The following is a 13,656-nucleotide window of genomic DNA, read 5'->3' as shown; positions in this document are numbered from 1 at the left end:
AGTATGTAAACAAAGTTTCCTTCCCCATAACATAAACAAGCATTCTCAAAATTCCTGAATATAACTACAATTACAAAAAAAATGAATTAATGTTTCAGATTCATAATTACAGAATGTACATTTATCTGTATCTACTCTAGGGGGCGTCCATTTACACAACATAACATTTGTTGTTCTGGAATGTTAAAATTATTCATACTTGTACCTCAACTGGTAGTGCATGTATTAGACCATGGAGGTAATAAGAATTACCCCCATGATTAGACCAAACCATTGTAAAAAATATCTACTTGAAACACTCTTTTCTTTAATTTCTCCCCATTGTAATAGACGACCAATTTCATGGAACAATTGTCCAACAAACATTATGTTATGGTTGAACAATTCATGTGAGAATAAAGATCTACCCCCTATAAAAATATGTCTATTTTTCCATATGAGTAACAATGTTGCTATTTTCTATGAATGGGTAAGACTTAAAATATGACCATGTTGATAACATGCTTTTAAAGAAACCTGATACATTTATGTCAAAATATTCTCCTAGAATATACATGGCACACATCCGACGGATCAAAAGACCGATATATGCATGATCAACATCTTCATTCTCACATTTGATACCTTCTAGTTTTCATTATTATAATTATACACAATGTGTACGGTGATCATGGTCTATACTATAAACTGTGCACTATTCATGTAATCTTTGGTGTTTATCTCTGTTGGAAAAATTTAGGCATATAACTGTAACTAAATTTTTGATTGAAACTGCTAACTCCACAATAATGACAACTAAAATGCCCTTCATAACGAACATATACAATAGTGCGAATTTATAGGAACTATATTATATATGGAAAAGATTTCTTTTGGATTGTTGGAATTCTTTGGGATAGTTGTACTTGTTTGAATCACGTTGATGTGTAATTCCAAAGAAAAAGAAGGAAAAATAAGGTATTGATATCTCACCCTGTCGTCTCTCACAACAGTAATGGGAATATACGTCATCACATTGGGGTTCTTTTATGGGCAGATTGTGCTTCATTTACATTGGCTATTAGGTTATTCATGGTGGATATATTATTCATTTGCTATAGAAAGTGAATTGGGGTTTTCTATTGATCTGACCGTGTCTTGACATCTGTAATTTGTTGTATCACGTGGGCTTAATATAATTGATGCGAAGTTTACGTCACCAAGGAAGATGACAATGATACCTCATTGGTATACAAAACAGCATTTTATAAATGTAGGTTGATGAGAGTTGATGTAGTTTGCAACTATTCTACTTAGTGTCTTTCTTTGCATCTATGTTGCCTTCTAGTATATCATGGTAAATCTACATCAGTATTTACGATTGATGGCATATACTTACCATGGACGGTGGATTATGAATTAGAAGCATACAGTGCCATGATCTTGATGTACGTCGTGTTGACGTTCCAACTGAATTGACGGGGATCTTTGTGGTCATTCTCGTTATTGACAGATATATTGACATAGACCTTGTATCGTGAATAACCCTGATACTAGAGGCATGGCTGAGATATAGACAGACTTGGATGTAGCTGACTTTAAACTGCAAGTCATTAGTTATTATCTGTATATAACTTTCGTTATGTGATCAAAAGGCTGCCGCTATTAATTATTATCAAGTACAGGGAACCATAATATGTTAGTATAAGTGCCTATAATTAGCAAGTTATAGAATATATTTTTCTAATATATCGCCTGCGCTTGTTAGAGTGTCGATAACGACTATCTCTCAGGAAAATTCTGTTCTGTTCTAGTTTTGTTTTATTTCAGAAGTACTGAAAACATTTTCTTTATAAAAAAAAGGTAAATTTCACGACGACATTTATCAGGTATGGCTTATAGTTGGAATTACAGAAGAGAGACCAGCATTGAAATTATAACCCACGCTTTGACCCAGAAAAGAGGGGTTTTCTGATGAAATGCTGAATAAAAGAAGTTGTCATAACAACAAAATGAGCAGGTACCCAAAGAGGATATTCTAACGATTATGTCATTGTCAGCATTCGATATATCAAAACCTACAATACCAGGTATTTATCGGTGATATACCTTTGTAATTGCATTGAGAGGCCTTAATCCAATTTGCTCAAGAGAATTATTTGAGTGTTTTTCAACAATCGGAATTGCAATTCTTCCTAGCAGTGATTACTATACGATAGCGGAAATACACATAATGTACCATGACGTGCAAGATATGCACCATTGTTTACAAACTGAGACTGAATAGAATTGTCATAGATCTAATTTAGGGAACAACAAAGTTTATGAGATAAACATTTTGTCATCTCAAACTTTATAATAAAAATATCCAATTGTGTCCAACAATTCTCAAATCAATGCTTTCTAATGCACAACCAATTTTCTAATATATGCTGATTGAAGCAGCCAGTGTATAATTAGGTAACACCACGAGACCTCTGAAATTTGTTTCTACGCCCTCACAATACCTTTCTTTCCAGTGGTGTAACCTATAATAATGAGATACAGTGGCCCCTCGCTAAGTCGCGCCTCGGTAAGTCGCGATTCGGCTAAGTCGCGGGTACTTGGATGGCTCCCAAAATTTCTATTGTGTTTTGACAGCAATTTTGAAGTACAAAGACTAATGTTTCGTGGCATAGTGTTTTTAACTAACCGTTAAAGAGACAACTTAACACCCACTGTCCGTCAATTGCTGAGACGCAATGGGTGACGGCGGCCTTACTCAAGGTGTCAACAGGGGTGTCGAGTAGTGACCGTATGTACTTCTTGGCCGGTCCCATTTTGGTATACCACTACAAAAACTCGCTACAATGAGTTGAATTCATAGAATTCTGATCTCTATTTCTCAATTGAGCAGCATGTCAGAGCGAAAGCTATACAGCCTGTTCGTACGCCATAAACTTACGGCGATCGACCGTGTCAAACCAAGTTAAGGGTTGCACGTGGTTGAGCCCACTATTCGTGGGTGGGTAAAAAATGAAAAGTAAATTTGTTTTCAAAGTTGACCAAGAGGTGGGACTGAACAGAAAAACAAGCGAAAGTGTCCGACAATGATGACACCGATAAAGCTGTTTACGTTTCTTTAAGAACGGTCTGCCGGAACTCCACTATCTGGTCCCATCACCCAATGCAATGCATACAACTCAGATATGACGACTTTGAATTTAAGGCCAGTTCAGGGTGGTTCTTGCGATGGCAAAGAAGACACGCTATCGACACACGCAGTCTCAATCCAAGGCGAAGCTCGATCTGGGAACATTGACGCTGTCGGAACTTTTCCCGAAAAACTGACAGAAATTATCTATGAAGGTGGTTATTTTGACGAACATGTTTATAATTGCGATGAAACTGGTTTATTTTGGAAGCTGTTACCGTCGAAGTCACAAGCAACAGCAAGCGGCCCACATAATATCAGACACAAACAAAATAATCAACGCAATGTTTACAGCAAACATAATCATGATTTTATTCGAATACTGCCTGACACATGTGATGATACATCAATTAACTAAACCGAGGGTTTATATGTGCTTTTTATATGTTTTTCAATGCACGATCTCCCTCTTTCACGACGTCCCTCGGTAAGTCGCGGCCCTCGATAAGTCGCGGTTTTTGCTTGGATCCCAACACCCGCGACTTAGCGAGGGGCCACTGTATATCGGTGATTTATTGCAGTGACTACAGTTGCCTCTCGCCATTACAACATGATTATAATGTATTCCCATGATATTGGCGATTCCTAATTATGTCATTCTGAACAAACGTATATTTACACCGACTGTCCTGTTTTGAGAGCTTGAATCACCTCAAAATAACCAGTTTATATCGGAAGACAAGAGAATATCTGAACATGACACTCAATAGTACATCATGCCATTCTTTACTGGTTGAGTCAATAGATATGCATACAAAGTCTGACATATAATCATCTGACCTATGAACATTTTTATCATAAAGCACATATTAATACATGTAGAGCATGATTACAGTAAAAACTGATCAAGACAGTTGAACAAACCACGTCTGGCACAATGGGTAGGACAAATGACACAGCGACACAGGTTGACTTATCTGAAGACGGAGAGAGCCATATGCATGTCTGGAACAATGTGGAAGAGAATGGGAAGATTGTTGGTATAATTGAAGGTACTGGGTCCACTGAGTGTATTGTTGATGCTGATGATTTGGATGACACAATTGTAAACAATGGATACATATTACATTTACTGTCCTACAAGCAACGTCTTTGCCGATCATTGTCACTGTACTATGCATTTATAGCTCTGGTAAGGTCAACAATCAAATCTCATATTAGGATCATGCCGTCACATGCAACGCGGATAGCAACCACTTGAAATAACATTTGCCTCGTGATTAATAATATACAATATAGGACAACATCACGTGATACTTAAACATGTATACGCTCTATTTTAAACAACTATCATTTTATTACATAAATTATTTCATTTATGTTGATTTCAATCACAAAGATGCATTGACATTTTGGAAATATGGGAAACATCACTCTCTTGTGCTAAAATGTTTGAAAACTATGTAGTGTTTGCTGAACAAAATATCATATAAAAAGTGGATACCCAGCTCTTATTTTGAGAGCATTGAAGGTTATTATCCCTTAGACAAACAATACCGCAATGCAACTGACCTTCTATTTTCTCATTATTCATTCACAATCTCAACATTTGAAGATGTATATACTAATCAGGGGGTGGTACTTTACTTAGATTCAGGATTGCAGCTTTAAAGCAATACTGGCAAAGGCTGGGTGCCCACAGTCACAATATTGAAAGCACTGTTCGCAGAACGCTGCCAATTACTAAATTGTACATGTATGATGTTCTGAGAGTGGCTGTTACAATGCGTTTTGAATAAAATGCTTTGATTCCAACTCAGGGAATGGGATATGCTATTATTGGACCAAGTCTATATGATCTTCAACTACAAGTTGGTGCATCATCCATTGCAGAGATAAGCCTGGTCATTACCTTCTGGAGTATAGGCTATTTAATTGGTGCTCTTGCTGGTGGTATGTGCATGGATAAATTTGAGAATCATCTTGTAGTAGCCATTGGAGCGTTCACCTGTACATCAACAATTCTGTCCCCGTGGACGACGTCACTGGAGCCACTGTTAACAACACGGCTGGTGGTTGGATTGGGTGCTGGTATTCTTGACACTGGTAGGCGATATGCAAAGATTATGTCATTATCAACTGTACATGTCTATGAGTCATTACCACGCTTCCACGCAAGTATATACCATATGTATTCGTTAATTATAATCTAATGTGATCTATTCTTAATCTAATCTAACTAAATCTTGTTACAGGTTCTAATACTATGATTATTAGGCTTTGGCGTGAAGGATCTGGGCCATATATGCAATCTTTGCATTTTTCCTACTCTGTTGGTACAGCAATTGGTCCACTAATCGCAGCACCATTTTTAACTGATCCGGATAATTCTACAACGACAACAACTGCACTACCCTGGACAACGAGCATAACTAATGCTATGGACACCGTTATTGACTATGATTCAGATAAGAAATTTAATTTGTATGGAAAGGAATTCTTTGGAATTTTCTCCGAAGAAGATACATACGCTAACGAGACTGTGTCACCAACATTGTGGGTGCCTTACACTATAGTAGCAGCGGTACATTTTACATCGTCAATTCCACTTTTTATCTTCTACTTCACAGGACCACGAGGATGTATGCTTCCTAAGGCAAAAACACATACTGATGATACATCAGTGTCATCATTCAATAAACCTGTCAACCCAAACACGCGAACGACCAAAGAAAGTACGAGTTTTCGAATCGGATTTCTGTTCCTTCTGAGTATATTCTATGTATTGTATGTCGGCCATGAGGTAATTTATGGTGGATATATTTATTCATTTGCGATGGAAAGTGACCTGGGATTCTCTACTGAGATGGCCAGTTTACTTACATCCGTGTTTTGGGCAAGTTTTGCTGTATCACGTGGGTTAAACATAATTGTAGCAAAGTATTTAACACCCAAGACGATGCTTATATTAGACCATGTCGGAATACTCACAGCTGATGTGATTTTGGTTATTTGGGGAGCTGAGAACATGACGATCCTCTGGCTTGGAACAATTTTACTTGGTGTATCTATTGCTTCAGTATATGCTACAGGTATCACATGGGCGGAGAATTACATAACTCTGACTGGCAAAGCTACATCCGTATTTTCAATTTCTGCAGCTATGTCCGGTATATTATTACCATGGTGGCTGGGGTATGCATTTGAAGCGTATAGTGTTATGATCCTGATGTACGTTATGTTGGCGCTTACGATTGGAATGTCTACGTTCTTCATTATTCTTCTTGCTGTTGCACGTATACATGGGAAGAAACCCAATATCATGGACGATATTACCACCGGGGCAGGTAATTATGAAGACCTGACTACAACAGACTTAAATAATAAAGATGACAGAGATACTATATCACAAAGAAGTAATGCCAATGTAGTATCAGAACAAACCTGACTTGAATATCATAGGTGATATAGGGTCTGATACCAAAGGTTGCATCACGGTTATTTTTTTTCATAATTTAACTCTGTTTCAAATCAATATTAGATATTTAGAGGACGATTATAATGATTATACACCAGCCAAGTGATTCACAGCACGAGTAGCCAATCAAATGCGCTATTTTAATGAAAATCACAAGTACGAATCTTGACCAGGGTGCAACGTGTACTAATTACCGCCTGTAATTCCTTCGATATCTTCCAATCACCAAGGAAATTACTTAGTTAAAGATTAGTCTGCGCAACGATCAAAGTTGTCATGACTGGCGAATGCGTAGCGCGACGACCCTTTAAAGCAGCTGGCCCAAATGTTTCAGTGTTGTTGAGGCGATCACACCGAGTACCAATGTCAACATATGGTGATATTTAAAGAATTATTTGTTGACGGGGGAATTAGGTTGATCTTTCCTACTACTTTAAATTGAATCAACTGGTATATAAATAGGTAACACCATGGGACATTGTAGAGTTGTTCCGGGCTATGTCCTCACAACACCCCTCTGTCCCATGATGTCACCAATATATACGACTGGATACGAATGACAATGAAAAAGTGGGAGTCGACATTCTCGGACAAAAACCACGTGATATCTAAACCAGAAAGTCGTGCAGATTATGTAGATTAGTTTAAGGTCTTCTCACTGTGGCGCTAAATAAAAACCTTCCGATTTATGAAATACGAAGCAATTTGATAACGATTTGTGTGGGATAGATAATCTTTTAATCGTTTAATCAGATCAATACTTATGTGAGAAATTAAATCTGAAATAGCAAATGTAGTATCTGTGTTCATGGTTAAACTGATTGTAAAGTAATGTAAATACATTTTGTATTCACTGGATACATATGTGAACTTTTATTAAAATTCACCAGGGGCTTCTCGACTAATCAGAATGCTCAAGTGCGGGACTTTATTATAGACAATAAATACAATAATAAAAACAATTATGTAGATCACGTGACATCATAGATGGAGACCAAGTTGTACTGTGCTAACAGAAAACAAACAAAAAATTGGGTTCGAACTGAGAGCTATTGGGTTATATAGGACACGAGGTCGGTCATTGGTTTTTGAACAATAAGATTTTTAGAGTTTGATAAGGAATGTTTAGAAGTTTATCGTTATGAAGATCATCTTACGATCCACCTGCCGCAAAATTAGTAAAATGTGCACATTTTATGAGAGAAAAAAACGCCCATGAGCCCGTGCCGCATATACGCATTGCACAATACACCTTTTTGGACTCTTTTATAACATATTTTATTTAGAAATTTGCACATGGTCTTTCTTGCAGAATTGTTGACTAAATGCCTTACAAGAATTTGCCCAATATAGATATCTATTGGAGCGGACTATTCTGGATACAAAGTCCTCACACGATAAAATGTTATCTCGGGTCAGACTTTATATTCATATTCCAGAATACATCACTGGAGTGATCTTACATTTCGTTTTCGCCCGCTGGGCATTGTCGAGATATTGACCGCCCGTCATATGAATACAAAGTCACTGCTCGTGTCAAATTTAGAGACCTTATGACCTTCATATATTTATAGAAAATATAAAATTATGTAGTTATTGTACTAGACAATATTGTATTCGAACTCACAACTCCATGCTGAAAGGATAACATCCGAGCTGAAAGTCCAACATCTTTTGGTCAATGGTCGAATTTTCTGGGCGCGGCAATCGAATTGGAGCAGGGGTATCTATGCACAAACATAGCTCTGGAAAACGTCCCTAAATGCGTACATATATTTTGAAACCAATTGCAATTACGAAAACATAAAAAGCAAACTCTATTTGCGAGAGGAAACAGGAAAGAATTAAGTATGTACGCATGCGTGGTGACAACAAGTCTGTTGGACTCTTCTCAAAGTGACGTCACTTTTGGAATTTTTACTCATGTAGGGCAGATTTTATATAACCTCTTGTGGCCATGACATGGTTATATATCGTCGCAAAACGCACCAACAGGAGAATTTTACTATGTTAGACGATCTGGCAGTATGCCACGATAGCGTATACATATCGTCTGTATACCTGAGACATACGGTCAATAAATCATCATACTGACATACTAGTAGATACAAGCGTATAACCCGCGATCGCCCATCACTCAGCGTCAAGAATCAGCGTGTTATTGTTTCATGAAATATAATTCCGATATTGTAGCAAAAGGACGCATGATTCTCATGAATCAAATGTATGAGTTATACATCCTCCATACTGTAGTAATGCGCCCTCAATTTTCATAACATACACACCTCAAATAAACATTTAACGCCGTGACGATGGCTATCGAATAAGTTCTATCTTCGTGGGATCTATGTTTATCCTTCATCGTTGTTTCTACGCAGATATGCGGCAAACTAATGGCCTGATATATTCTAGAAAGTTGACAATAGCCATGAAATATACACATAATAATACTGTACATCGTGTGTATCTTTGCCTGTGTGAATACTTGCAGAACTCGTGAGTGCGATGTACGTGTTATAAAACATCGACTAGTAATGAGGGCGCTAGCATGGCATCTCATCTACCTTGGCCATTATTCTACCGAATGTATGCAAGTATAGATTTTTCCATTAATTCGATGCACTGTCACAGGCAGTCATTTATCTTAATATATTTGCCAATTTGGGTATCAACGACCAAGCACTATTCTATATTTAAATTATATATTGGGGTAAGGCTGTATTTCTTGTAATTATTGACACAGAATATATTATGTGATGATATGTTATTGGACATAATAACTATTTTATTAAACTTTAGTAGCTGAACTGATCAGGCGTACAGTAATACTGTTGACTCATTAGTTAAGTAGAACAGTTTGTATAACATCGAAATATGCGTTTGTTGTGTTACAAGGCCTCGCGAGTAAATCAATTAAACAGTGAAACTCAGTATACACAGCATTGCCTCAATATACACCTTCACAAACCCGGGAACAACTGTTAAATAAAGAAAATATAATAATTTCATACATATCTCAATGTGAGTGGCGACGAACATACGTAATGAACCACCAGCTGTGATATCTATGCACGTGTTACGTACGTGTTTCGTTACCATGTGTAACGTAAACATAGGAGTGCGTATACGGCGGATTTGTGCATACCTTCAATACCCAGGTTGCTAGTTATCGCAATTCGGCATTGTTAGAGAAGTTCTGATTTTTCGCGTGCATGGCACCAAAGGCAATGTTGATATTAGATGTATTTTGCCAGTTTCCTTCTAGCAGCATAAGGTGGTACAAATCGTTCAGTTTTATTAGGCGCTCATATAACCGATATAATCGGGTCTGTGTGCGATCCAGCGTTAGCAAGGACTGGTAAAGCAACATCTGTATTTGCCATTGCAGAGATGGTTTTCTCCTGGTTGTTAGGCTACCTATTTACGTCATTGGGCGTTTCTATTATATGTTTTCTTGACCCTGTCGCTTATTTGATCTCTGGTTTATATAATTATGCAAATCATAGCATCTAAAAATGATGAAAGTACTAATGAAGATCGATTACCGACTCATATCATAACGAAAATGGTAAAATAAAAAAGATTCTGCAATGAGATTTTTCGTCCCGTGACGCAGTCTGCAGTATGTGACATAAAAAAGTCTGAGTCTATTTTGCGATAGTCTCCTTCGGAATCTCCAAGAGTTCAATCATTAGCTCGATTGTTAAACATTCTTACTGTGCAGTCACGGTTAACATCTGGGGTTGACGAGCAGACATAGTCATTGAGATGACCATGAGCGGGGTTTGACGTCAACTACAGAGGTCAATCCCTTTAACGACTGAGCTATTGTAAATTTGTATAGAGGCTTTTGGTAAATATACTCATTAGAATGGTCATTTCAATGTCACGTGGTGGTGCATTACCAATGGGAAAATAACACAGTGTAGAACAGGCATTTTGTGTAAATTAACAACCCACGTTATCTCATAGTGTGTCTAATACAAATCACGTATTCCAATTGAATATACAACGTAAACTCAAGTGTTATATCGAACTTTGACCTTTTGGTTATACTTTATCATCAATGTGGACAAGATATGTCATCATTTTGTCAACCTCATTGTTTGTATTTTAAACTAATTCAATTGCTGGCGTATTTATCTACCGAACCCTTGCAATAAATCACCTCTTTGACAAGTATTGTGCAAATAACACCTGTGTTGTTAATGTTACCTCACAAGATGGTCATTTGACGAGTGATGATATCACCTTATATTTGTATTGCAATTTGTTTTACAAGACTGTTAACAGTTTGTTTCGATACGTACATCATAACTGACAGCAATACATGTTATAACGAAATGTTTTAAATAACAACAGTTTGACTTCACTGCTACATACAGTTTGCTTGCACACAAGTCAAAGGTTTTACAATCAATGACAATCAATGTACGCACTGTATTTCAGGTCACTGGTAATTGAACTCTGTTATCAGAGAGAAACCTAAATATGCAATCTCACGTAAATACAATGGTGAGAAAATCTTCAAGCTCATGCCACTAGAGTATGCACATATATTTCTATTTTTTGAAGTTATAAAGAATGTCATCGTCGTATAACTCTCATAACTCGTATATATGTACAAGTTTGCGGAAACAAGACAGCATTCCTAATTACAGGTCTATTTAGACCACTTATGACTTATGATGTAACTAATCAGCAAGGTATGCTTAGTCATTCCAGACACCTGGCACCACCGCTGACACGTCAGAGCACAGGGAGCCCGGGAACTATAATCAACTGTAAAACGCAGTCTCTATGAGCGGGGGGGGGGGTATCGGCTGGTATCTAGTGTAAGAAGTAGACAAGGGATGAAGGCTCCAGCCAGCTCACATTTTTTAAACTCGAAATAACAGACGAAAAAAATAAAAAATAAAATCTAAAAAAAATACCAGGTTGAAGAATATTAGTTGCTCCTTCGAATTTCGCCAAAGCCTTACCTACATTTTACCGATATCTGCAGAATAAATCAAGAAAACTACACAAATTGACTCCATTTAGGAATTCCTAACGGTTAGTCCGAACGCACGACACCGTTGGAGGCGTGGCCTGTTCAGCATTTGTCAACAACCAATCACAAGACTGGTTACGAACCAGTTGAGCAAGGCTAACCGAGTCGTGATTTCGATGTGGTTCGTAACCAGTCTTGTGATTGGTTGTTGACAAATGCTGAACAGGCCAGGCCTCCAATTCTTAAATGGAGTCAATTTGTGTAGTTTTCTTGATTTATTCTGCAGATATCGGTAAAATGTGGGTAAGGCTTTGGCGGAATTTGGAGGAGCAACTAATATTCTTCAATCTGGTATTTTTTATAGATTTTATTTTTCATTCTTTTTGTCTGTTTTTTCGAGTTTAAAAAATATGAGCTGACTGGAGCCTTCATCCTTTGTCTATTTCGTACACTAGATACCAGCCGATACCCCCCCCCCGCTCATAGAGACTGCGTATTACAGTTGATTATAGTTCCTGGGCTCCCTGTGGTCAGAGGTCCATTTCTATTTTTGTAACAGTGATCTACGTTTTATGGACCTAGCAACTTGTGTTGTTTTGTAAGGCATCGAACACTTCTATTTGATAGAAGACGCACATGTCATCCACGTAGCTCAAATTTTCATAATTTTCTATAATACGACATCGCTATCAAGTGCTAAGATGATTGATAAAAGTCCTGGTGAAATTACTCCTCCGTGGCAACTCTATTGGATATATTAAAGAATTGTGAAATGGTAGTTTTCCTTCCACACATTAAAACTTGTTTTAAGGAACACGAATTATATAAACCGAAATTTTACGTTAAATACATACAATCCTTAGATACGTCAATGCACGCAAACACATTGATACTAATATCATTTTACTGGCGAATAATTTGTTTTAAGAGTAGAATGAATGTCTATAGTTTCAAAATACTGTTCACACCTCTTGAGCAATATACTTTGGGCAAGTCATATGTCATAGCGAAATGATGATTCATGTCTGTGTTTTTTTAATAGTGGCACTTAACTCCGAGGTATTTAGTTCTCTCATTCGAAAACCTATGAGCTGCGCAGCTCGACTCTTAAATTACACATGCGCACTCTATACTATACTACACTAAACTCGCACAGTGTTAGCCGGCACATGTACGTCCAGGCTAGCAACGAATTAAGCAATTGATTTAAATTTGCAGGTAAGTTACAGTGGGAATTGTTACAGCTCGACAGTCCAACAAGAATAATGTGCAACATTTTGTTTTGTTTGATTCTTTACTGAAACAGCAATTGAAAGCGTATCACAACATGTATAATATTGTATAAACACAGATCGGTCGCGTGTGTATCGTCTTTGAACAACGGCGGGTTTGCCTTAATATATTTATAGTGATAAAACGTCAAATACGCATAATAACCATCGGCTACGTTGTCAGATTGTTTGAGTCGATGTGTGTTTATTTTGGCTCATTTTATTAGAAAAATACAATGTCATTATAATAGTGCCAGTGTCATTATAAAAGTCGAACTGCACTGATTTTTAAGATAATTGCAGTATCAATATTGTAATGTATTTATAACATTCATCACAATTAGTGTACATTATAATGATTGGGGTGTTTGATTGACAGTATAGCGTGTAAATGATCACATGGATTATACGGCATGTAACTATTCAATGTGTATACACGAGTTGTACTTTGTACTTTAATATACCCCTATTAATTTTATATAATGTATGCAAACAAGTGTGAATAGTTCGGGTAAGAAAACTTGACAGATTATTTCGTTCAATCACCGTGCATGTAAGCCGGCTTTCGTCGTGAACACAAACACAAACTATTTTACTTTATTGAGAAAAAAAACACAAACACGAAAAAAACTGTATGCACATTTAAAACTCGATGTGTAGGATAAATGTTGGAAACTTTTTTTACAGTTCGTTAATAATCTTTATGTTTCTTGTTGCATCCATAACCACCTACACACAACTGGTTTTATCTCTTCACATACAACTTTGATAGATTATTCAATATTGGCCAGTGATTTAAGAA

At 37.0% G+C, this 13,656-nt stretch overlaps 1 protein-coding gene across 1 annotated transcript; it reads left to right on the top strand.

The window, feature by feature from the left end:
• The first annotated feature begins 4,049 nt into the window (after positions 1–4,049).
• LOC102803858 (sodium-dependent glucose transporter 1A-like) lies at positions 4,050–6,560 on the top strand. Its single transcript, XM_085490992.1, has 3 exons — positions 4,050–4,304; positions 4,933–5,218; positions 5,368–6,560. The coding sequence occupies exons 1-3, from the start codon at positions 4,050–4,052 to the stop codon at positions 6,558–6,560; spliced, it is 1,734 nt and encodes a 577-aa protein (XP_085347118.1).
• Positions 6,561–13,656: the final 7,096 nt, after the last annotated feature.

Source organism: Saccoglossus kowalevskii, chromosome 16 (assembly GCF_978046115.1).
Source record: "Saccoglossus kowalevskii chromosome 16, keSacKowa6.1, whole genome shotgun sequence".
Lineage (NCBI taxonomy): Eukaryota > Metazoa > Hemichordata > Enteropneusta > Harrimaniidae > Saccoglossus > Saccoglossus kowalevskii.
The sequence above is the reverse complement of the archived record's forward strand: the minus strand, read 5'-3'. Positions and strand labels throughout refer to the sequence as shown.

What these genes read in the sequence shown, in the direction of transcription:
- LOC102803858 (XM_085490992.1), top strand. Translation starts at nt 4,050, where the DNA reads ATGGGTAGGACAAATGACACAGCGACACAGGTTGACTTATCTGAAGAC. An exon ending in ACTATGCATTTATAGCTCTG is followed by an intron (nt 4,305 to 4,932) that starts GTAAGGTCAACA and finishes ATTCCAACTCAG; the next exon opens with GGAATGGGATATGCTATTAT. An exon ending in TGCTGGTATTCTTGACACTG is followed by an intron (nt 5,219 to 5,367) that starts GTAGGCGATATG and finishes ATCTTGTTACAG; the next exon opens with GTTCTAATACTATGATTATT.